The 24,749-nt window shown below is 46.2% G+C and overlaps 1 protein-coding gene across 1 annotated transcript; it reads right to left on the bottom strand.

Moving 5' to 3' along the window:
- Positions 1–6,803: 6,803 nt before the first annotated feature.
- Positions 6,804–23,866, bottom strand: ZNF593 (zinc finger protein 593). The gene is made up of 4 exons (XM_069622808.1): positions 23,748–23,866; positions 14,723–14,938; positions 7,426–7,488; positions 6,804–7,255 (listed from the first exon to the last, which is right to left on the bottom strand). Exons 2-4 carry the CDS (start codon positions 14,920–14,922, stop codon positions 7,129–7,131), a joined length of 390 nt encoding a protein of 129 aa, XP_069478909.1. The 5' UTR covers positions 14,923–14,938; positions 23,748–23,866; the 3' UTR covers positions 6,804–7,128.
- Positions 23,867–24,749: the final 883 nt, after the last annotated feature.

Here is a 24,749-nt window from a genome sequence, read left to right as displayed (position 1 = left end):
GGGCCCACCCCACCGACCCCCCCACCCCCACTACCAGGTGTTCCATCCCCGCCCTTCTGAAGCCTCACTAACATGGATTCGAGAAAACTTAGCTGACCCTGGTTGGGAGCGTGCCATGCCAAAGTAAAACTAACCCCTTGTATTTGTATGAGACCCCACAATAGCACTGCCCTTCCCTCTGGGCACCTCCATACTCTTGCCACTTCCATTCTCAATTAGTATACCAGCACCCCCTTTTCTTGAAACCACGGAACTCAGTATTCCAGTCCCACAAGGCCGCAGGGAATTCTCCTCCCCCTTGGAGAACCGCAACTCCTGGGGAAAGAAGAAATCAATCCCAGATCTCCAGAATTCTCTGGCCACTAGGGACCTCTTGGGCGGTGAACTAACTCCCTTAATATTCAATGTGCAGATCCGCAAGTGATCACTCCTCTCCCCCTTATTCAGGTCCACCATCTCCCCACCTTTAACACATCCCTCTGGACAGACCACCTCAAGTCCCAGGCAATTTCAGTGTTGATCGTGACAGGGGATAATGGCTTTACCACCTCTAAGTCTTCCCACCCTCGCCAACAATCCCCCCCACCATTCCTTTGCGGCGCCCACTTTCTGCCAGTTACCATCACTGGATGAACCCCGGGCCACCAATAGGACCTGAACCCCAGGCAGGCAACTTAACCACAAGAACCAGGAGCACCCCGTTTCATTCCCGATACTTCAATATTTTAACTTTTTACTCCCGTCCCCCTCAACCCGCCCCCAAAATTTCCCACCGGAACCCTCCGGTTTAAACACCTTGCTTCAGAACCAAATTCAATAACCAAGCCCATCTCCAGGCTCCAATTGAGATATCATCTCGTGCCCCTTAGCCAACCTCCAAGCCCTTGCTGCTCTCCTCCAAAGTACCAGAGGTAATCTTCCCCTTACACTCGTGACCATTGTAAAAGAACAAACACTGGGACAGGTTAGCCCCCAGAAAGAAGCACAAGCAATAAATCAGGTGTCCCCTGCAGGCGGAGTATTACATTTCCTGAAATTCCCTTGCGCCTCTTGTATGCGCCATCCCCTGCTCTGAGGGCGTTTGAACCTCTTTGCCAGTGTGAGTGAGGACAGGTCTTGAAAGATCGCAACTTTTGCGTTACCCAGCATCACTGTGCCTATCCCCCTTGCCCTTTCCAGTATTTTCTGCTTATCGGGGTAGTTATGGAAGCAAGCCAACACTGATCTTGGGCCTTTGCCTGCTCCACCTGCTCTGTGCACCCTATCAATTTTGGGCTTGTTGATGGGGTCGTCTCCAAACACTACTTTTACTGTATTATGGATTAACCTGCGGAGGTTTCGCCGTTTCACCCTCCTTCTTCAGTACCCCAAAGAAACGCAGGTTAGTCCTCCTTTCTCGATTCTCAAAATCACCCCTTTTAAGTGCGATTTCCCTCTCCCTCCTCTCCAGTTCCACCATTCTCAGATCTATCTGAGTGTCTAATGTTTCAAGGGAGGACTGTTTTCTGCTTGCAACCTCTCGTCCATTGCATCAATCAAAACGTTAATCTTGTCCACTTTACCACCAATGCCCACTCTCATTCCTCGGATCTCCTCTGGTAATGAGGCAATGTCCCTCTTTGTGGACACAGGGACCCTCCACCCCCCTGGTCACTCGATTCAGGGCCGGTGGGGGTGCTCCCTCAGTCACAACTGCACTCTCAGTAATGGCCTTAAGTTTCTTTGTAGAACATATCATCCTCACTCATGGCCCCCCCAACAGTCCACTGTGTGCTGTAGGCAGCCCGCCCCACCCCCTCAAAGAAAGGCGCCTGGGGTCTACCTTCAGGTCTTTGCTTCTTAGACACCTCAACCATTCCGATAGGCGGACACACGGCCCTGGCCGCGGCCTGGGGGCCCATACCTACCCAGTCTAGGGTGGAATCTCTGCGTGGGTTCTGCCGCCGTTCGGGGGCCCTTCCAAAGTCCCATGGTGCACTCCTCTCTTCCCTTCTGACTTCCAATCTAGCCCGTGCCAGGTGGCCACACTTTTCCCACGTGGGGGGGACACACATCAGCAGGATACTTTGGTCTGGACAAGCGCCCTGTGCTCCAAGGGGGGTGCTCAGGACTCCTTGGGCCTTTCCGGGGCTCGACAGTTCCTCAATGCGTGCTTCATGGGAGGTGGGCACAGGCCGCTCAGTCCCATCCAGGGAGCACACACCTCTCCTCACTGCTTCTGACCAGAGGCCAGCACCTCCAACCGGTCCCTTAAGGGCACTCCTCCGCAGGGGAAAGGGGGGCCTCGCCTCAGCCAACCCAGACTCCGAATCCAACTTCCCCTGCTCCTCTCTCACTTTGCAGACCCAGAAATGGAAGTATTGGGGTGTAGGAGCGCACACCGCCGTGGTCCACCAGGGCTCATTAGTGGTTCCTCCTCACCTCCTCTCACCGCGTGCTGCTCCAGCACATCACCATCCAAGGCTGGGGAGGGGTGCGGGGGGGGTCAGAGCCCACAGCTGCAGGTCCTCCTTGCCCCCAATGCCAGTATCCTCAGCGCCGTCTTGCCCCCAGTGGCAGTGTCCTCAGCACCGTCTTATCAGTGGGTGGTGGTGACTCTCTGCTACCACTCACCTTTCAGTTCCCTGCATTGTTGTCACCCTCTTCACATAGCCCCTGGACTCACTCTAGGGCCTCAGGTCGCCGGACCCACAGTGAGAGCAGCTGTGGAGCGTGGTTTCGGGGAAAACACGCTTTCCTGCTGTGTTTGCAGCCCGCCGTATCTCTGGAATCCGGGCACCAATATGCTCGCTTTTTGGAGAGAGTGTGTCCCAAGTGCTCCTGAACAAGGGGGCCACGAGTCGGCTGCCCGGGACGGTCCCAAGTGGGGGCTCACGTCACTTTTCGGCCAGTTGTACCGCGAGTGAAAAGTTTAGGCTGCTACCATGAGCGTGCATCTTGGTGGCCTTTCAAGCACAACTGTGTTATAAAAAAAAAGGTTCTATCGGTATCAGGTAATATTATCCCCACCAAAAATATCTTCACATATATGGTTGTTTGGAACGGCCATAGGTGATATTTTTGGGAGTTTTGGTAGCAGGGGTTGCGGCGGCGTCCCCCGCAACCTTTAAAAATAATGCAGGGGTTGCCTTAATATCGCCGCAAAAATATGGCGATATTTTTATATGGCGATATTTTTGCAGGGATATTAACACATGGAACCGTTCTACCGTGGTTCTAAAATGTTTATATATTGCCTACTTAGGATGCAGAGGAATATATTAGAATTTTTAACATAAAAGATTAGAATTTCAGCTCCTCATAAACCCCATCAGTCAAAAGAAATTGATAAATATAGGAGCGATAAGCATCAAGATCAATGAAGGTCTACCGGAGACAACAACACAGATAGCTGAAGATAAACTGCATACACAGAGCATTCCCTATAGGGAATGTATTCGCACACTGAGAAATTGTTCCAAAGAAAAAGGATCATCTCTGCAGGCTGCGACACCCGAGGGATCAGCAGACTCACAATCAATTCTGCATTCAGCCTATACATACTTTGAGTTTCACAATGCTTAGGGGTAGGGACCTAGGCCTAAAACAGGGTTCCCCGTATGAGAACACCACATAAAATAACGTTCTTAAGCAATAGACGGTTCTGAATCAAAAACATCTACTCAGCTCCCCAATTTCTTAAGGGTCGTAGTTCAGAGTCCATACATTTCTTTCTAGGATATTGCGATATCCCTACATATAACAATCATTGCATAAGGGCTACTTAGCCCTTTTTTTTGTTGATCTGCATGCTTAAGAATATCGCATTGGCCAAGCTGGTCAAGCTTGACACTCTACTCCCAAGCAGCACCCTTGCGGCCCAGCCCTTATATTAGAGTACACTACCTTTTATTCAGCTTTCCTCTTTTTCGCTCCTTCCTCCACCTTTCGTTCTACAAGCACGAACCTTTTCTTCCATATTCACCGTGATATTCCGCCTACGCGGCATACACGCTTAATGGAACTGTTCAGTATCATTCTCTCATTACTCGTTGCTCCCCTTTGTTCCCTCTCCACTTTCAGTCCATCCTTCCCCTTTCCTTCGTCATGTGGTCTCCTCACCCCATGTTAGACAACTGACTTTCAACGCCCACAGTACCCTTCTGTTTGGGTTCTTTTTATACTCCTCCAAACGCAATTGGGTCCTTCAGCAGGAATCTAAAACAGCTGAGTGGTAATCATGAGCATGGCTTTTGATTAGCAATCCCATGACAGAACTACTAATTTCTCATGTCAGCTGAATCATAGAGCTAGTCTGAAATATGGCTGTCTGCCATCTTGGAGTCGGGTGGTCTTGTGTTTGTGGCTGCCGACTCCAGGATAGCACCAAAAGGGTCTGCCAATGCTCTTGCAGCAATTTTACTGTTCATCTGACCAAACCACAAGCTTCTTTCTGCAGCAAGGGAAGATTATGCAGTGCTCTTCGTGAGCCACACTCGCTCAATGATCATCCCAAAGTTTTGGTGTGTTGCCTGTTGCAATATGTCACTCATGGAGCCCCATGGACGGTATCTCAATAATCAGACTTACTGGGCCAGGCAGCCCGCCCGCATTCTGCATGCATAATGTAGCTGAAGGTGCCCTTGGGTTCTGAAGCCATGTGTTACAGCTTACAAAGGTACGGATGTGTTGGAAGCTCTGGGCGATTCCCTGCATCTTGCATCAAGAGCCAGTATCAGAGAGCTGGTATCACAATCTGCCTCTCAATGCTCTCCCAATAAGAAAAAACAAAAAGGAAAACGCTGAATGATTAGATTTGTTACTGGGTGCAGTAGGCACACAGGGCTTAGAATTGCAGCCTTATTGAAGCACTGTTCTGTATAAATGACGGATCAAGACCAAAGAGTGCAGTGTTCCTATGTACCACCTACTTTGCAAAACCAACTATTACCAAGCCCCTGTAAAACAGAGTCACCTGGTTAGCACCTTGCCGAAAGCTTTTTCAAACAATGCTCAGTATGCGACAAAACAATCAATATGTAGAAGAAAGTTTGATAGTTCCCAAAAACATACAGAGGACATAATGGAATTAATTATAATTCGGCATGCTATATGCCTTTTAACCTGTCTGGATAATTGTATGCGGGTGGTAACATAAATTAAAGATTTGCATAGAGAAACCTTCAAGGGCAATGCAAAATAATGGACTCCAAAAATGATCCAATGACAGCCTCTGAATAAGTTGTTCGATATACAACAATAAATAGATTTAAAGTGATGGTTGGAACTATGGAAGATTAAACAACGTAGAATACGCAGCTTATTGGTCAAATCAAATAAATAGACATCATAAATGAAGGTTTAGATTTTTTTTTATGAGAAGTATATTCCTGTATATGCAGAGGAAAACGCGCCCAATATTGTTACCCAATTGTGACTGCTTACCCTGCGAAACAGTTTCTGAACATGGGGTGTAGCCCATATCTTAAAAAAAACATTCGGCACATATGAACTGCACTTCTGAACGATGGATTTAGAACTAATGGCGTCTAATATTATTTAGGTTTCAGCTGCTCCCATTTTAAAGTTTTCGGATTTCTACTGGCATTTAGGCATAAGAGAAACAACTTTATTTTCGGCAATGTACCTTGTTGTGCTTCAGTAATACTATAACTTTAAGGTTCCACCGGAGCACTCTCTGGTTTAGCTCTGGTCAGGGCACCGTTTTGGATGAAAAAAGATTTGCTCTAACAAGTGGAAAAATCAACGTTCCAATTAACCTGGCATTTGATTAAGAAAAGGTTTATGAATTAAATAAAAACAGCTCAGTGGATGGAGCGCTTGCGATCTTTGTGTGATCTGCAGGTCGCTAGTTCAAATCATAGCACGCCAACTCAGCCGTTCATCCTTCCCAGATCGATACTTTGGTTTGGTGATAATTGTATGCAAATGTTCTATTACAGCACTTCAGCAAAAGCTCTAAAATCAGCATTAAATACACACAATGATTTTAAGCAAAGAGTTATGATAAAATAAAATAGTCACATGACAACATACGTTGTTCCCTATTAGAGAATACAATCCCCCGAAAATTATTTTGGGAGTGGAACACCAGGGCTGCTGGTCATCGGGGACCTTCATTCTGTAGTGTAGGTGCTTTACATTTAATAAAGAGGATCTTTTGAACTGCATGGACTGAGATCCATTCCTGACTTTCTAAACATGTGTGTTCCTTCCTGGCGTATAGTTCACCTCTTTGGACAATGTTCCCTTTTATAAAACGATAGACTAGCGTGCAGATGAACTATTCTGCTTTCCATGCATCTGTGAAGGACCAGGGTATGATAGAGAAGGTAGCCAAGATTCACTAACTAATTTATAACAAATGCAGAGCTGGGACAGAAAAAGTGTTGGGTGCCTGCTGCTAGATGTGTAATCAGCTTGCTACAGCCATGCCAAGCTAATCTCCCATGAATCCTTCGTGGCAAAGCTGCGCAAGCTCCCATCCATCATGCCTTCATGATGCACTTAATCAGGAACCCACGAAGAGAAAGAGACGGGAGAAGCTACTCAACATTCAAAGAGCCACATGACCAGACTCTCAGGACATAGTAAGAGACTAAAGGTTACTTCAAGGACAAGAATCTGCGATCATGGCCACAGCTCGAAGAAACCTTACAACATAAAGGGAAACCCCAAAGCGTTATAATCTTCAAACAGAGCAAGAGGGTACACGGCTCAGGAAAAAGACCACAACATGGCAAACTTGTGGCAAAAGACTGCACAAAAGGGGTTTTCGATACAAAGTGCTCAGGTCCAACAAGTGATGTACTTCAGTCTTTATTGAGGTAAGTCTTTGGTCTGTAAATTAAACCAAATGCCGAGACCATCTCGTCAAGCTAAAAATACAGTGTGGGCACAAGGGGTCTAAAAACCAAGGGCCCTGGAACAGCAGACTATCAGGGAAAGCTGCTTCGTTCAAATGGTGGCTGGGTGAGACATTCCACAGAGATTGGGGAAAAACACCTCGAGGTTCTGATCTGCAGAAGTCTTCAAGGAAAGCAGACAGGGCCCCAGACCGTCTCCTCCTGCTGGTGTAATGTACCGTTGGTGGGGTCAGGTAGGTTGATAGTTTGGGTTGCAAAAAGCTCAAGTCATTTCCTCCTCGATGGATTGCGTTGAAACCTCCACCTTCTTGGGAGCTATATAGGAGCCCATCCCAGCAGCACGCTCAGCCTCTGCCTGGGTGTACGGCTCCTCACGCAATTTCTTTAGTCTGAAACAAAAGGGAATAATGCATCATCCTGTGATACGAGGAAAAATCTGTCGTCAGCCAATCGAATGTAGAAGTAAATTGGACATTCCAGACACACATCTAACTGGCTACAAACACTAGCAGGCTTTTACACATTCCTGTCCTCCACATCAACACAAGTGTCAATTTACCTTTTTTTATGGCCCTTTGTTTTGAAGTGTTCTTTCATGCTCTTAAAATCCACAAAATATCTCCTGAGGGAAAAAATAAAAATAATCAGTAACAGGAGGCTTCTCAATAACCAGACTCTGTACACCCCTGATGATGTTTCATCAGGGCCCCAACAAATATACACCATAGGATCCTAAAGACATTTGCATTCTGAACACTAGATAGGCACTTGGACGCAGCAACAATTGCCCTCTGAGCAAGACCCTTTTTCTGCACAGATGTGCATTCATCCACAAGAATTACAGAGTGGTAGGTGCTCTCATGGCCACAAAGGTAGGCCTTGACCCAACATAAATAAGAGTAGTCTCCTAATGCAATTCTGGTACAACAAAATGTGCATTTTGCAAATCCCTAAATTAAAGAAGCAGATTAACAGTCTAACCCTGGTCACTGCCCAAATCCCAGCAAAAGGTGTGTGTTCCATTCATGCAAGAAACTATGGACCCAGGCAGCTGGAGTTGTGCACTGTGCCCCAGAGTAATACCTGGGTAACAGAAGTGCGCATGATAGAGGGTGCACCCAGGAGAATTCTGCACAAGAGATGTTATGCAGATCCAAAATGACAGAATTGTGTCCTTAAACTGCATCAGCGCTGCATGAAATCGCTTCCTGCATGAATGACCCTGGAATTGCAAGATGTCCATCTACTAACGATATACTTCGCCCCAAACACACTGCACTAGCTCCCACAGTTATGAATAGTTATGCATTATAAAACTTGTGAATAATGTACCAGTGGATTAATGAGGAACAAATGGGTTATGGAGTGAACATTTTCAACAAGGAAAGGGTTACCGATGAGAAGGGGGTCTAGGGGGCGACTAACCCGCGCGTCTGTGGCAATTAAATTAAAACTGAGAAAATTAATCTCGGGTAGTGGTGGGCCTTTCAAGTCTAAGTAGATCAGCAGGCTACGATTGGTCACAGATTTTGAACACTTTACATGGGAAACATGATGGGGCCAATTTTGGAAGTTAGGGAAGTACATTTTAAATTGCCTCTTTTAACAAGCAAGGTTTTTTCCGACTTGGCCAATCCATATAGCCGTTGGGTACATGTGAATGTATTGCACTACAAGAAACCTGGATTTTAGATACTAAGTTATACTCTTTGATATGAGCTGACGCATAGAGGACTTATGGGTAGACCCTTTGGTGGCTTAATTTGTGCTCCATGAAATGACTAAATGAGTAATGGCTGCCAGTAGACAGAGAAATTCTAGCAGAAGTTAAAGATGAAGGAGAATGGGCAATCGTGGATGGATGTTTAATTTTGAATGTATATTTTAACCCGAGTAATGGCGATTTAATAAAGTTTTAATCTAGCTTATATGAGGTCATGGAAAAGTATTTGAATGAAGACAGTAGTTGTATGTTATTAGGGGACTTTAACAGTGAGTGTCTTAGCGAAGAATATTATGAGGGACTCCAGCTATGTGACTGACGCCCGGCAAAGAGGGAGTTTGTAAAGAGTCACTGCTACTCTGGGACATGACGTTAGTAAAGGTAATGTTAAGAAGGAATATTCCTCCGAACTTTACTCAGGTAGGTCATAGTATATCGTCAAAACTATATTATATTTGTGTTTCAAAGAACTCATCAGGATGAAACCTAGAAGTGGTTGAAGGGGGCGCGGGTAGTCCTCGTGTTCACTTTGCACCTAGGAATTGAATATAAATCTATCCTACAAAACACGGTTCTTGAAAGAAGAGGGGGCAATCCCGGTAGTAATTTGGAGATCAATTATCGCACTTAGATTTAATAATAAAATGGCACTATGCTTAGACGAAGACAAAAGGGGTGTTCCGACGCCAGGAATGTTTTTTCCGTTTCTTCACGATAACTCTGGTGGACTTATTGCATTTTAACGAGTTGAACAAGTTACGGATCTCCAAATCAAGCGGTATACTTTTGACAAGGAGACCCAGGGGGCAAAGAAAACGTATAGATGACAAGTCGGGGCAATTAGGAAAATGGGGAGTTTAGGCCTGTTGGAAAAACGGAAACAATTATTCAAATCATGCGAAAGCAAAGAGACATGAGGTACCAACAAGATGCAGAAAAAGTGTGCTCTGTATATTAAATACAAAAAAATTGATCGTATTTGTGGTTGTTGGTCAAAGACAAGAACACACAGAGGTCTAACAGGCTAATTCGATTGCAGGCAGTATTTGGGTTGATTTTTTCCTCCAACCTGCATTGTGTCACAGGATTGATAATCCCTGTTGGAACTTTAATGATACGAGTCTGGGGGATGTTTATTGCCCACGTCTGGATGACCCTGGGAATCCTAGGGTGACTAGAATTAAAGCCCTTGAAATAATAAAAAAGTAGTCATAGGTGCCCCTCTGCGAGAACGAACACGGCCCATTTACCTATTCTTTGGGAAAGTACCCACCCGAGAGTCCGCAGCCACGCTTTAGCTCACTGTACCCTTCACAGATGGCCTATTTTTTTTATTGTTTAATCACCATAGGTTTCCTAGGGTCATCCAGCCATGGACCCCTTGCTCACTGTGCTCAGAGAGGCACAGCTCCACCTCACTGATGAGGCCCAACAAGGCTGAAACATGTGTATGGGGTTGCTGTTGGTACTCTTGTTCAGAGGAGAATTGCCATAGCATTTTGGTGCTGGGCTGCGGGCGGGACAAAGACTGATATACAAATGGATATTTCCCTTCTGTGAAAGGTACATAGAGCTAAAGTGTGGCTGCGACTCGAGTGGTTCGTTCTCAAAGAGGGGGCGGGGCGCCTATGGACTATTTTTTGATTACTAATGAATCTATCCCTAAACACAGTATTAGTACCTAAATCAGCATTCATCAAACCCCTCCTAAAAGACAAAACGGGAAATGCAAAAGACCCTACCAACTACAGACCTATATCAAATCTACCATACCCAGTGAAAATCCTTGAGATGCACATCTACAAAGAACGACAATCACCTAGAAAGCAACAAAATACTTGACCACTCTGAAGTCGGCATCAGACCTATGAGATGAACCGAATCAGCGCTTCTCTCCATAAGAAATGAACTAAAAATAAACAGACAACGGCACCCAATCGGCACTCATACTACTGGACATACCAGCCGCCTTCGAAACACACAATGCTGATTAAGAGACTGGAGGAATGCAACATCTGCACTGCAATAGCTGAAAACCTCTCACGAACAGAACAGAAAGAACACACCGACCGCCATATATCTAAAAACATCACCTGCGGCATACCACAAGGATCAAGCCTCTTCCTGCTTCTCTTCAACATCTAACATGTACCCCCTAATGAAACTCATTCAAACCCATGGACCGACAGAAACCAACTACACAGACGACACCCAACTCCTCTTCAAGGTAACCTCTGTCCAAGCCCTAGAGAGCACCCGTAACAAATGCCTTACCAATATATGTACCTGGATAACAATTTCTAGCTAAATCCCAGAAATCATCTCTCCACCAGAAGACAATACAGCATGCACATACCTAAGCTGGCTACAGTGCAAATGAATCCAACCGGAGACCTCACAAGTGATAAAAGAACTCTCATGGACTCTCTCCAGAACCATAAGTCAACACAACAGCAAAAAAAACTCTTACCTCCTGCGATTAATAGGAGGGATACTGCCTTATCTCAACTTCCCACACAGAATCCTTGTGATAGTCACCTTTGTACTATCAACAAGACTACGCAAACAGCCTCTACCTTGGAATGCCAGAACGCCTCACAATAATACTACTATGTATCCAAAACACTGCAGCAAGACTACTCTGGAGACTAAACAGAAGAGACCATATCACGCCGGCTCCAAGAAGTCTGCACTGGCTACCAGTCGGAAAAAAAAACATTTATTTACTGGTCAGTTGTAAGGTGCTTGTACAAGTGAAAAAGGAAGAAACCCTAGATCGAGCAACGACATCCAAATAGAAACAAGACACCACGAGAAAATATGAAAATGCGGTTCCTCTGAATCTGATAGCCAAACAATGGAACTCGATACAGAAGGAAATAAGAACGATGGGAAGCCCACCTAACATTACAGAAACTATTGAAAACCTGACTTATACAAATCGACCAAGATATGCATAGGTGCAGGCCTCCACAAACCATATAGGACAAAAGCAAGCAGGGTACTATACGGAAAGAAGAACCAATAATAAAACACACCCAGAACCCTATGGAAACCAGCTCACCATGCCCCCCCGATCTCTTTTCCACACCCTCACACCTCTCACGTACTACACAAGCCCAAAATGGCCAGAGAAACTACACACCAAAAACACACAAACCACACACACACACATCGCTAACCACAATGTAATTCCAAGCAGCTGCAAACAAATAGCTACCCTTTCCGGACACACTCAACAGAGCACACCCAGAAAGCTCACAAGCCCAGATGCCATTTTCTCCTGGTTCTGCAAGCAACAAAAGAGCACAACCTCCATCCTATCCCTCTTCATTCACTAACCCACCCCACCCACTTACAGAGCAACTTGAGCGCCTGGAGACCATGCAAATGGCAGCAGTGTACGCTCTACATCGTTACTTTCTAAAATGTTATGCTATCTAGAAGTGTAAGGCACTTAAACTCGTAGCCATTTGTCCCAATGCCCACAATTTCTTCTTTAGGCCGCACACCCTGAACAAAGGCTTTTATATATGAACCAAAGCAAACGATGACAAGGGCCATCCTTGAGTGGTGCTCATCACCATTGGATTTTTGAATAAAGTTTTAATAGTCGCAATACATTAACCAATTCGCCGCCCACCACACGTTTCCACACAGGGGAAGAACAGTGCATTCTGTCAAATGTGTTTGTTTTATTTGAACACTCAATCGTGTTCGGCATCCTAAGAGCTCTAAATAAGTTTGCTTGGTTTTCACTGTTGCCCCCATTACAGTTAACTTTGAACAGGCTCATTTTAATGAACTTCCCCAAGTAAGACCACTTGTTCCGTGCCTACCTTTTTTAAATTAACTACGAGTCTATAACTTTAGGAAAACGTAGTAACAACTTCTTGACCCACAGAGAGATTAAAAGAGATTAAACGTGGCATGCGGGGTTGCAGTGTGGCTCATACATAGCCATTACTCTCTGGGTGACAGTTAAACACAAACAACCATCTCTACTGGGCTCTTGCTGGCAGTTCGGAAATGGCCAAGCCCAGAGAAGGCATGAACAGTGGGTTGTGAAAGTGGTTGTCCAGTGTGAAAAGAGTGAGAAAGCAGTAGGAAAACTGGCTTCTGATGTGGATGAAACAATGAGCAGACATGCCAATGACATGCTCTACGACGGAACCTTCCTGTTATAGGTAGAATTACCTGTGCAAGGCCAACAATGGGAATTGGTCAGGCACAGTGCCCAAGGTGAGATCACAGTTGAGCAAACACATACTGACTTGTACACCGAAGGTGCGCTCATCTTGCCCCAACAAGAAAGACAACCTGATGCACCGTGGACTTTGCGGATATTTTTTAAATCATTGGTCTCTACTCCAATTCATAGCTTCGTCAAAAGAGGATGTGCCCACGCGTACCCTCTGTGCAGGGAACAAACAAAAGGCATAGCTGAGAGCCTGTTGGTCAGGGTGAAGGATGTCTACCTTTTCCCACTTTCATGACAAGAAGGGGACATGCTGCATCAGAAAATTATGGAGGTTGAATAGAGGGGCCAGTCTTGCGACCCTCATAATTCAGGTAGCAGGAAGTAAAGACACCACACTATGCTCTACTGACTCGTCCAGGAGGTAGTTCATTCCCAGTAGGAAGATGTCCAGGTTCAGTAACCGACTGGTGACAGCCACAAATAGTATAAGTGCAAAGGGCTAATAGGTCCTTCACTGTACAGCTTGCCACTGCGATTCTGGGAACTTGGGCATGATGTTTTTTTGCCATTATAAAAGAGGACAACCATGTACATTGACTCAACTGTCCTGGGTACAGCCCCATGCTCTAGTGAATATCTTTTTCTAAAATCTCAGAGCACCACACAATCAGATCCAAACCTTCACGCCGAAAGCTAGATTTCACATACATCATTCACAAAGCTGCTCCAGATCTAGTTTGCTGTTTAAACATATTTTTGATGTGAATAGAATACACAAATGGGTGCATATTAAACGTTGTATGCATGGTGTTAATAAAACCGCTTCCACAAACAATCCAAACATCAAGTTAACGTGTGTATAAGAGTGTGTCCTCGGGTCATACTACAAAGGGCTCGTAGGACAGAGTGAAGTGAAAACACTGTCCCGGGACAGGGCACATATAGTAGCCATGTGACGTCCACTTAGTGGTTTACCAGACTGGTGTTATCAGTGTTCACTCACATGGAGACAGGTACCCACATGTTCTGACCTTTTATGTGCAGTGCACGGGGCTGGGCAAGACAGGCAAGACCGTCCTAATACTAGTTTGACCCGACATTCAAGCCACTAGCACGGCAAAACATTCGCCGAGCCCTGCCTTCTCATGCTACTGTCCAAAGAAAAGGAAAAATAAAAAGTGTCTAACTGTCGGCAGATGCGCCAGACTGACTTCCTGCTCCCCACCGCCACCACTATGAGCAGGCCTGGGAGGCAGGACACGATGTTGCAGGCGAGGTCACCAAAGTGAGTAGCAGCATCTAAATGCCAGCATTGCAACATGCTTCGTCAACTTTCCCGCAGGTAGTGCTGCGACGCACCAGGTAACACCTCTTGGCCCTTTCCCCGCATTAAAATGCTGAGGTAGAGCGGCTGCACCACCTCCTCCTGCGTCCACAAAGATGTAAAATTAAAGAAAGAAAAGAAACCCACACACACTTTTTTTTAAAGCTGCTTCAAAAAAGTGCAGACAGACGCTGGTGTTCTATGCAATTTCACAACCTCTTGAAGGCAGGATGTCAGATAGGATTTTTGTGGTGGGCAAGGTGAGTAGAGAGAGGCAGGTCGTCAGGTACGGGTTGAATGAGGGCTTTACTGGATTTGTCGAAAGCTTACACTGCCTAGATATTTTTCAATTCGAACTTTTACATTCTAATGTTTTGGCCTGTTTAACTCTAAGAGCCAAGCCCTTCCATGTGAACTTTGTCTCCACCCACACTATCAACCGAACTAACAGTGCTTGGTGTTGCTCAAGAGGTTGAAGTACAACATCAACATCAGTAGTATTTATTCATTCACTCCAGGCACCTAGATAAAATAGAGGCCTCATTTCAACCACATACGTTGTGCAAGTAGCATGGTACACAGCAGTGCTTCCACTGGCAGTTACTCACGCGCAATGCAGGCAGTAGTGTTGGGCGTTGCCAACCATGTCGAAGTCTACCGCTTGATGCAGCAGTTTCTTTGCATTCTCTGGGCTCATGTCATGGTGGATCTGGTCCAGGTCCTTGGTTCGACGTTTGGTCTTCCACAGTTTAGCAATACTCTTCTTTTTGTCGCTGTTGTGGTTACCAATTTGCTTCGATTTACCCATAGCTGCAGTTCAAGCACTGGTGCAGGAGAAAGTGAAAAAAATCCATCATTTCACCAGTAGCACATATTTGCTTCCCACCCACAAGTGCATTTTTAGACATACGAATGCCCCTCCAAAAAAGGAAGAGCCACGCCCACGCATGCCTCTGCCAACATAAAAGCAATCACCGCTCACACAGGAATTTAAGACTGAATCTCCCCCCACTTCAAACCTTTCTGTTTGTCTTCCGCCCTACTCTCATGGATAAAAATAAAAAGATTTGGTAAGCAGGAGCTTATGGCATTATCCCAATGATCGTTTATACACATTCCTCAATACCCAGATAATACAAAGTAATAATTGCTCAGCATCAATTGCCTTGGGGAAATCTGGTAGGGAAATCTGGTAGCAAGATGAACTAGCAAGGCTCTTCAAGGCTATACACAAGATTTAGATTGCAGTCAGACATTTTGATGCCTGCCCCTTTATCCAAAGCTAGGTTTTAGGGCAACCAGGCCACAAGCATGCACTCAAAAAGCTCATCACACCATCTGAAATGTTAAGCAGTGTCTGTATCCCTCACCTTAGATTTGGGCAGCAAACCAACATGTATTTGATAAGGCAACAGCATACATAGAGACGGACATCTCAATAGGGAGATTGCCTTTTTTTTTTAAACCAAATTCATTTTTGAAAGAGGACAGCCTCACCATGCTATGCAAGCTATTTTCTCAGTTGAAACGTATATAATGTATTTGTGAGGTGAACAACAATCTGCCATCCCTTACTGGCCCCATAAAGACAAACATGCCTAATTGTCTGAGAAGTCTACACCAATTTCTAACCACGGCACCAGTCTTTCTGTATGTAGATTGCCTTCTACATAGCCATAGCATCCTGCAGCTCGCACACCCGAATTCCCACCTCATTCGCCTCCCTCATCTAAAAGGATGTCTTCAGAGACCATATTGGAGTCATACGATTATCATAGAACTACACTAGAAGTCATTCCCACATCAGATGTCATCACACGGTTAAAGTCATCAGCAAATGTCTCAGAATGGAGGGTGACGATTTGGGGGGGGATGAGCTTAGGATGACTTAATGATTATGCTAACATCATCCCTATTTTAGAAAACTTAGTTCCTGTTGATTTAAGGATGACTTTCTGATCACTTCAAGAGATTGAATGTTTGTACCTGATGATTAGGGGATGATTCTGGGATTACCTCCCGATTACATCAAGTGCATTGCCATGGAACATGTTTGTTCTTGTTGATTTGTGGACCACTACTTCAGAGCATCAGAGTTTGAAGGATGATTAGAAGACCAATGCCGATTGTCATTCATCTTTTGAGCTCCCAGAAAGTGGCTCAGCTGTTAACGAATTGCCTATTAGATTGTTTACAATAACGTCTCTTCCTTTTTGAATACCATAAGTTGGTAAGATTTGTTTTGACAATGCGGGAACGCAGCCCCTTCAGAAGAGGATCTTTCATTCCCATTCTCTTGTCAGATTGTGTTAAGGAAGTTTGTTCGATGACGTTTCCTTTGAGGGGGTCGACTGGGTCCACAGAATCGTCAAAAATTATTAGATCGGGGTTGTCTTGTAGACAACGGTAGAGGGCATATCATATCCCCCATCATGTCCAGCTTCTGTCCAATAGCATTTAGGTAGTTCGAGTGGGGTCCTTGACTTCTTGGTATATGTTATCGAATAGTGTTACAAAAGAGCTAAGCACCATGTTCATGGCCAAAATTATAGGAGAAGTAAGGTATATTCTGTCATCAAGGTCTAACAGCGTGTGGTGTAGCCCAGATCTACCGTTCTGAAGAGAACTAGGCTCACCCTTCCCTGCACGTTGGCTCTCGTTTTCTTCCAGCAACTTCGCCAATGGGGTAGGGAAATCTATGTCAACGTCTCTTTCATGATGTGCATATATCTCAACTGTGGATGCGGATTGAGCAGAAGGCGAGACAACAGCCGGTGGGTCAAAGACCATAGATTCCACAACATGTTTCATACCGAGATCATTCACATAAGTATGGACCGCCTCACCCAGGGTTTAGGTCGATTTTCCCGCATGAAAAGTTTCGCATTAACCTTTTGTTCTAAAAATGCTACCACCAAAGGTTCGAACACCAAAAGTTTGAACCTTTGGTGGTAGCATTATAAAAAAACAAAAACAGGGGCTGCGGGTGTGTCCCCCGCATCGCCCCGCTCACTATAATTCATAGCATAGTGAGCAGGGGCTGCGAGACACCCCAGCAGCCTTCCGTTTAAAAAAATCTAAAACAAGAGAAGAAAAGGACCCTGCAGCACCGGTTCCCGATCACGGAAGTGAAAGGCAACTGGCGCTGCAGGGAACCAGCGTGAAGATGAAGGTAAGTGAGGTTTCTTTATGTTGGGGTGGGGGTGTGCTGAGAGTATGGGTGGGGGAGTGTTATGGGTGTGTTGTGTGTGAGTTTGTATCTGTGTTCACATGAGAAAGGTGCAAACTTTTGGTAGTTCGCACCTTTCTCATGCGAACGATTTGCCCGCTGTAATTTCAGCCAGGGCCAAATCACTCGGATTCTCACCCAGGATCTTGGGTCTTTCCAAGGGCCTTATTTCTGTAAGTTAGTGATTAGGTTACTCCCCACAGGGGAATTTTTTACCTCTTTCAAGTTGAAAACATGGGAGCCAAGGGGCTCAATTGTTTTCTTATTCGAGCATCTTTGTCCTGGGCAGCAGGGAGGATCACTGACGAAGGGTCAGAGTGCCCTAAGTTTGTTAAATGTTCCGCAACAATGACATCCTCCTGATAAGAAAGCTGAACTGCACTGCGTTTCCTATCAGAGGAGGTTGGACCTTAGCAGAGCCAACCACTCTGGTTAGTTTGTCGCACTTGTCTGCCTTTTTCCCATTACCCTTGGTATCACCCTGGCTTCTCAAAACAACACGCCTCATCTTGGCCCCAAGGGGGGATAGAAGTGAGGGGAATGCTACTTACAGTTCTTTGGTTCAGTTATTTAGTAGGGAGTCATTTACAAAGGTTGTGTTTTAACAGATGTCGTCTGGTCGATCAACGTAGTACCAATTTAAAGCTAAACTTAAATAGGCTTCTTTATCTGTTCATGCAATGGTGAAAGTTCAGTCCTCCAACCTCTGTCCGCGGACCGCAACACTTTGCAGTCACATGGCGGGCCCTGCAAGGTTCGGTCAAGCAGCTGGAGCAAGGGGGCGGAGTCACAGGTCACGCACAGAAGCTTGAAAAACTGGAGCCAAAACAACAGCAAGCACCTTCCCTGCAGATAGCAACACTTTGCAGTCACTTACTCTGGGTTGTTTGGTACAAGGGCACAATTCCCGAGACGGAGGGTCAGGGGGAGCTAGAGGCTGGTTGAGCACACAGAGAGAGGGGGCTGAGGGGGGGGGGAGATCCCAACAGCAGCTACTCATTAGTGCTAAACGCACAGTAAGACGACCGTGGGAAAGAGCGAAGTGCTTCAGGTGACCTCCATAAAAGTCAGGGGGCTTAATTCACAGGGTAAGAGAAGGAAGAGTTCTTGGGGCGGGGGAAGCCAGGAATTGTAGTCCTCCAGGAGACACGTTCGGATGCGAGACAGGCATTAGCTGAAAATCAAGGGGTACCACCATCTGTTCCAATCCAACACCCCAGGGAAAACAGGGGGGTGGGGGGCGTGTTCTATTGGGGGACATCCCAGGCCATAGCAACAGAGGGGGACACAGAGCGAAGGTATCTGGCGGCCTCTTTCCAATGGGAGAGGGGGACATATACAAGGGGGGAGCTCATTGCGATGAAGTGCCAGAGGGACAAACAACTAGGTATCTTACAGGAGGAATTGGAAGCTAAATGCAAACAATGGCTCAAATGAGTATGCCGACGATTAGATGTTTTGCAGACTAGAGCTGCAGAGCGTTCATTGCTTTACCTCCAACAGAGGTATTATGTCAAAGCCAATAAGGCGGATCGCCCGTTAGCGAGGTTGTTTAGGAAGAAAGCAGCGTCGAGGACAATCCTTAAAATAAAGACCGGGGGGCGTAGGGGGGGAAGCACTACTCTACTGGACATAATTTCCCGGTTCACAGAATAATATTAATCCCTGTACATATCAGGATCGTGCCCAAAAGGGAATACCTGTTGCGGTGCCCTCTCCCCAAGAAAGGGAAGAACTTGAGGGAGACATTACTCCCGAAGTAGAAAGGCTGCATTGCCATCAGGAAAAGCCCCGGGCCCAGGTGGCTTCCCATTGTGTTTCTACAAAACCTTTAGAGAGGCATTGATACTCCGCTTAGTCCAGCTCAGCTCTTCAACTCTTTTGGGAGGGGCAGGGTGAATATCCCCAACAATGAAAGTTAAGGTTGTGCTGCTCCAAAAGTCGGGTAAGGATGGCACTATGTGGTTCGTACCGGACGATTGCCCTTATTAATCTAGACACAAAGATTAACACCAAAGTTATGTTATCACGCCTGGATAAACTCCTATCCAAACTGATTGATCCCGACCAGTCGGGATTTATTAGGCATAGGCACACCTCGGATAACATTCGGGGGGGAGGGGGGGATCAGGAGGGGTCGGTCATCTCAAAATAAATCTAGATCCTCTGCACTTATACTAACGTTGGATGCGAGAAGGCATTTGACCGGCTCGAATGGCCATTCCTCTTCCATACATTGGACGCTATGGGATTCTGTTCCAAATTCCTTTCAATGGTAAGCTAACCACCCAACTCCCTCCTTGAGCCTGGCAAGCAACGGGCAACTTTCCCAGAGGATCAAGGTTTCATGAGACACTAAGCAAGGTTGCCTGCTGTTATACACCATCCACCTGGAGCCGTTCTTGGCCAGCATTAGGGCCTTCCCAGATATTAGGGGGATTTCATTTGGGGGCGAGGAGCATAGAGTTGCAGCGTTTGCCTAAAACATGCTCCTCTTGATCGCAGAACCAGAAACCTCATTCCCAGGAATCTCAAAGGGACTTCTTTTCTTTGGGGAGGTGGCAGGGTTAAAAATAAATGTCCACAAGTCAAGAGTTATTAAACCAATTGCAGGGTGTAGTACCCTATAGATGGGCAGAAACCAGCATTAGATATTTTGGGGTCCAGATTACCGGTTCTCTGGGCACTCTTCGCTGTGCCAACTAACCACTTTTAGCGGAAAAGCTGCACCGGCTCTTGGCGGAATGGGTGACCTTATCAATATCCTGGCTGGGGAGGATAAATGTCCTTAAAATGTTTTTTTGCCAAAAATCCTGTATTATTTCGCAGCCCTGCCAGTAGCAGTTCGCCAAGGTTTCTTTAGAAGCGCAAAACTTCTGCCTCTATTTCCTTGTGGCTCAAATCAGAGTGATCCGGGATTGGTTCTGGGGCGATCGCGCGAAGGTCTGGTGTCAAATAGACGAGGTGTTGTGGTGATCCAAGGGGGGAATAGATCTGCAAACATGTACCATAGACGGATAGGGGCCCTGGGTTGAGCTGGTGCGAGGGGTGAACTCGACAACCTTCCCCTCCCCACTGACATTGCTGTTTAGGAATACCCAGATCACCCAATTGGTGGGAGACAGCAGGGCGCCACAATCTATGCGACATGTTCTCTGGTCAGGACATTAAATCCTTTGCACAGTGCAAGCAAGAATGGGCTAGATGAGGGAGAGGTATCGCTACTCTCAACTAAAACACTGACTTACGAACCCAATGGTCAGGTAACCAGCCACCACGGATCTCACTCCCATTGAATGGTTTGTAACGACGGACACAGGGGACAGGCATCTGGTAGAACCGTTACAGGATTATAGCAGAAGGGGCAGGGGGCCAAGCGTGGCACTATACGGAGCAGTGGGAAACTGCAGCCGCTGGAGGGGGAACTTTGGACACAGTTATGGGCAGATATCTGCTATCCAGATTCAGGAGACGTGGGTTAAGATAATGGTCCAATAACATCTCGCCCCAGTAAAACTACATACATTCTAACCAACTGCCTATCTGCTAGAGGGGTTGTGGGGAACAGGGATTGTGGAAGCATATCTGGTGGGAATGCCCACTCATAATGCCTTGCTGCGACATGGTCCGTGCAGAAATTAGTATTTTTGGTAGTCATATGCCGGACAACATAGGGATGGCCATCCTAGGTATGGGCGGGGTTCTGGAAAATCTAGCCTTGAAAGCTCAAAGAAAGACATACGTCATACTGATAGTGGCGGCAAAGCTTGTGGTGACACACAAATGGAAAGAAAAAGCTGCCCCACAGAACACGAATGGGTTTGTAAAATCTGGAACTTGGGGTGACCTATTCGATTCAAGGGGATCACCAAAGGTTTCTCATGGACTGGGACATTTTCCTGCATCACCTACAGCAGGACTCGCGGGCACATGGTGCCCAAGGAAAATGAGATTGCTGGGGCTGGTGCAAGTACTCGCTCCACTTGTGGCAGACTGCTTCACAAGAAGCTGGGAGGAGATATGGTTGAAGTTTCTAGGGGAGGTGAGAACTATAGGGGGTTTCCTCAAATGGTGCAAGGGCCCGTACACGGGCTGAGAGAGAGCTGGCCACTCACAGAAACTTGAGACCGGGATCCATCTAGAGAGTTTATGTACTCGGGAGGGGGGTTGAGGATAATAAGAAAAGGACTGGGTCCGCTGTTGGTTACATGTGTTCTTACAAATGCCAATAAAATAAAAATAAAAATGTGCATGGTTACTGTGCTTCCCTCACCAGCCAAAATCAGCTCCCTGGCTCAGCACAAACACACGCACATACTTTCTTTGACTCAACATTGACTCGCTTATTCACACACAGCATTCACTCACTCATTGCATGAGAGGACCAGAAGTGGCCTTCCCAAAGATTTTATATCCCCCTGTACCTGTTCCAAATAGGCACAGGGAAATGTTTTAAAAAGTGCACCTCTTTTGAAAATCGGAATTTACTTGAAAATGCCCAGAACCCCCTTTCCACCCTCTGCCTTGCACAGTTGTGCATTTGGTGGGAAAAGAGCACAACTATGGGGCACGCATTTAAATGTCCTTTGTGCACGGTTCACCACCTTTTTGGCACAAGTGAAGTGAATGAGTATCCCAGTTGCCCCAAACACATTTTGGAAATCATGACACAATGATTTAGCCTCGGGAGGATTGCTCAGGGGCAACGTGCTCGCCATGGAAGCAAGATGACATGGAGCAACACAGGTTCGATCCCCGGGTCCGCGCTTAGAAACCTTTGGATATTAATCGTGCTATAAATAACCTATCATATCCCTACTGATCACTTCTTTACGCTGTACATTCATTTTAGTGTGGGGTTCGAGGTGTCAAAGGGTAATTAGGAATGGAAAAGAACACAAGGGAAGGAAAGTGTGCCTGGGGTTTTTACTGTTTCTGCAGTCAACCTCAGACTTGCTCATGAACAGGAATTGTGTTAAATACCATTAGCTCCAGGGCAGATACTGCATGCCATCATTGTTGCAGAACAGGTATTGTGTCATATGTAACGGATTAGCAGGTACTGTATCAAACGTCATTTGTTAGAAGGCAGGTAGGTACTGTGTCTGGAATCGGTATCCCAGAACCGGTACTGTGTCTGTAATTATTTGCCCCAGGGGAGGTATTGTCAGATGTAGCCGATGAGCAGGTGCGCACTGTATCTTCAGACATTAGTTCCAGAGCAGGTATTGGGTCTGCACTTGGTTGCTCCAGCCAGAGGATGTGATGGCCTTTACCATTAGCGCTGAGAAGGTAGTGTCTGCCGCTATTCATCAGGGTGTTGCTTCTGTGTCTGTACCCATTAGACCTAGAACAGACACTGTGCCTGCCGTTATTATCCACAGAAAGGTCAGTAGACCCAGAGAAAGTATCGGATCTGCAGCCATTAGCCCTGGGAAATCATTACTTTCAGAGCATACTTGCCAACCCTACAGATTTAGGCAGTGGGCTGCTGCTTTTTAAGCAGTCCTACCGCCTACAGATTTCAGTGGCAGATCCTACTGCTTTTTACAGTGGCAAGTAATTCATGGGACTCTAAGGCAGGCTGCAGGACAAAGCATGCAACATCAACTTCATCGGTCTATACAGTGGACTGGTAAGTGATTACTTTGATTGGGCTCAGACCAATCCACTGATCGGACAGTTACGCGACTCTGTCTTGCACTCTTGCCAGGACAACCCTTAGGAGAACCACCAGTGAAGTCAAGTGGCAGAGCGTACCACCATCACACTGCATCTGCCTATCAGAGTAGGGGGGGGGGGAAGGGGGACTCAGTCGCCAGGTCACTCAGCCTGGGCTACTGCTACAGAGCAGTGGCAAAAGTTGCCTACCAGCTCTGTTTGATTACCTTCTGTGATGCTACGTTATTAAATTTGGTGTCAAGTTGCATGTTTAACCTTTCAACATCTTTTCATGTTGCGCTATTTGATGGGTTGTGTATTTTAGAATGCTTCAATGGTGCCAACAATGTATGTTTTGTATTTTCTTGTGATGTCATTGTTATGAGAGAGAGAGACTTAAACCAGACCACGGTCTGTGTAGTAGCTGCACTGCACAGCAGTTACTACGTTTGCTAGCATTCCAGAGCCTGACCTGTACCGTAAACGAAATTCGGAGCAGCTTCTTTCTCTACAGGCTGCCCTGTGTAATTTCAAATCCAGATGATTAGAAAGTCACGTACTTACCATTTTTTTATTTCAACATGTGATGCGTATAATACAAGGCATTACAGCATCCGCCTCATACTTCATCGTGCATTCCTCTTACCAGTATAACAACAAAGCGGTGACAATGAACTGAGATAATGGATGCTAAAAGAAATGCATATCAAATTCACTACAGGAGCTGGATCACACACACTCACCTAACACTGCCTGGAAACTGAAAAAGAACGTTTGGTAAAGGGAAGCCTACGTTGATTTCATTATCAACTGAAACACACAATTAAAGTCCGTATGAGACCCGATAGCATTGTGTGTTTCTTTAAATGTATGGCGACACTTTCTGAAATGCCTTTAAGGGTTCATGACGTAAGAACGTTTAACAGTTTGGACGTCTACGTGCTTAGGAAGAGAATCATGGAGGAAGGAGGACTCCGTGCCATGCATGGGCAGGGCGGTCAGCCTCCTTTGCGTTTCATCACGTGGGCGCCCTTTGCATCACGTGAGCTCTCTTTGCTGGGCTCACTCCATCACGTGGTTCGCAAACGTTCACTTTGTCATCCTTTTTTTTCGCACGAGTGGGAAGTCAGGCCGAGCGAGAGCGATTTACTACAGTACAGGCGGATTTAGTTATTTCTGTGGTTTTTTCGTGCAGGTGGGCGATTTGCACGTGGTAGATGTGTTTTGTGCCGTGTGGCTGGCTGGGCACAACCGGTTATTCCATTCCGTATGGGACTTCCAAGTACAGCAGTGTCCTGGTCGCTGGTGACGTAGGGTGACCAACTCTTAGATAGTCTTTCGCGGGACACTTGCCCAGAAGGCGGTGATGACGTCACAACGTCATTCACGTTTGACCCGCCCTTTTTTTTAATTACATTTTTTTTAATGGCTCTTAATTCCTGGCTTAATTGAAATGCAAATGGTTTGTCCTTGGGAGGTGATGGTCACGTTTTTTAACTGCAAATATGACCATCACAGACCCCAGGAACAAAGCATTATCATTTGAATTAAGCCAGGTGTCAGAGCGTTACAGCTCGACCTGCAGGCTTAAAAGGAGCCAGCGCTGCAGAGCCGGCTGGAGAAAAAGCAGCAGGCGGCAGCGCCATTCTGTGTAAATGGCCACTTCAGTTTGCAGAGTGGCTGTGCAAGAGGCAGGTTGTCCCGACACAAGTCAGGACAACCTGCGTCCCACACAGCCACTCTGT

The sequence above is a fragment of the Ambystoma mexicanum genome, chromosome 11 (genome assembly GCF_040938575.1).
Source record: "Ambystoma mexicanum isolate Mex_15411 chromosome 11, UKY_AmexF1_1, whole genome shotgun sequence".
NCBI classification, from domain to species: Eukaryota; Metazoa; Chordata; class Amphibia; order Caudata; family Ambystomatidae; genus Ambystoma; species Ambystoma mexicanum.
The sequence above is the reverse complement of the archived record's forward strand: the minus strand, read 5'-3'. Positions and strand labels throughout refer to the sequence as shown.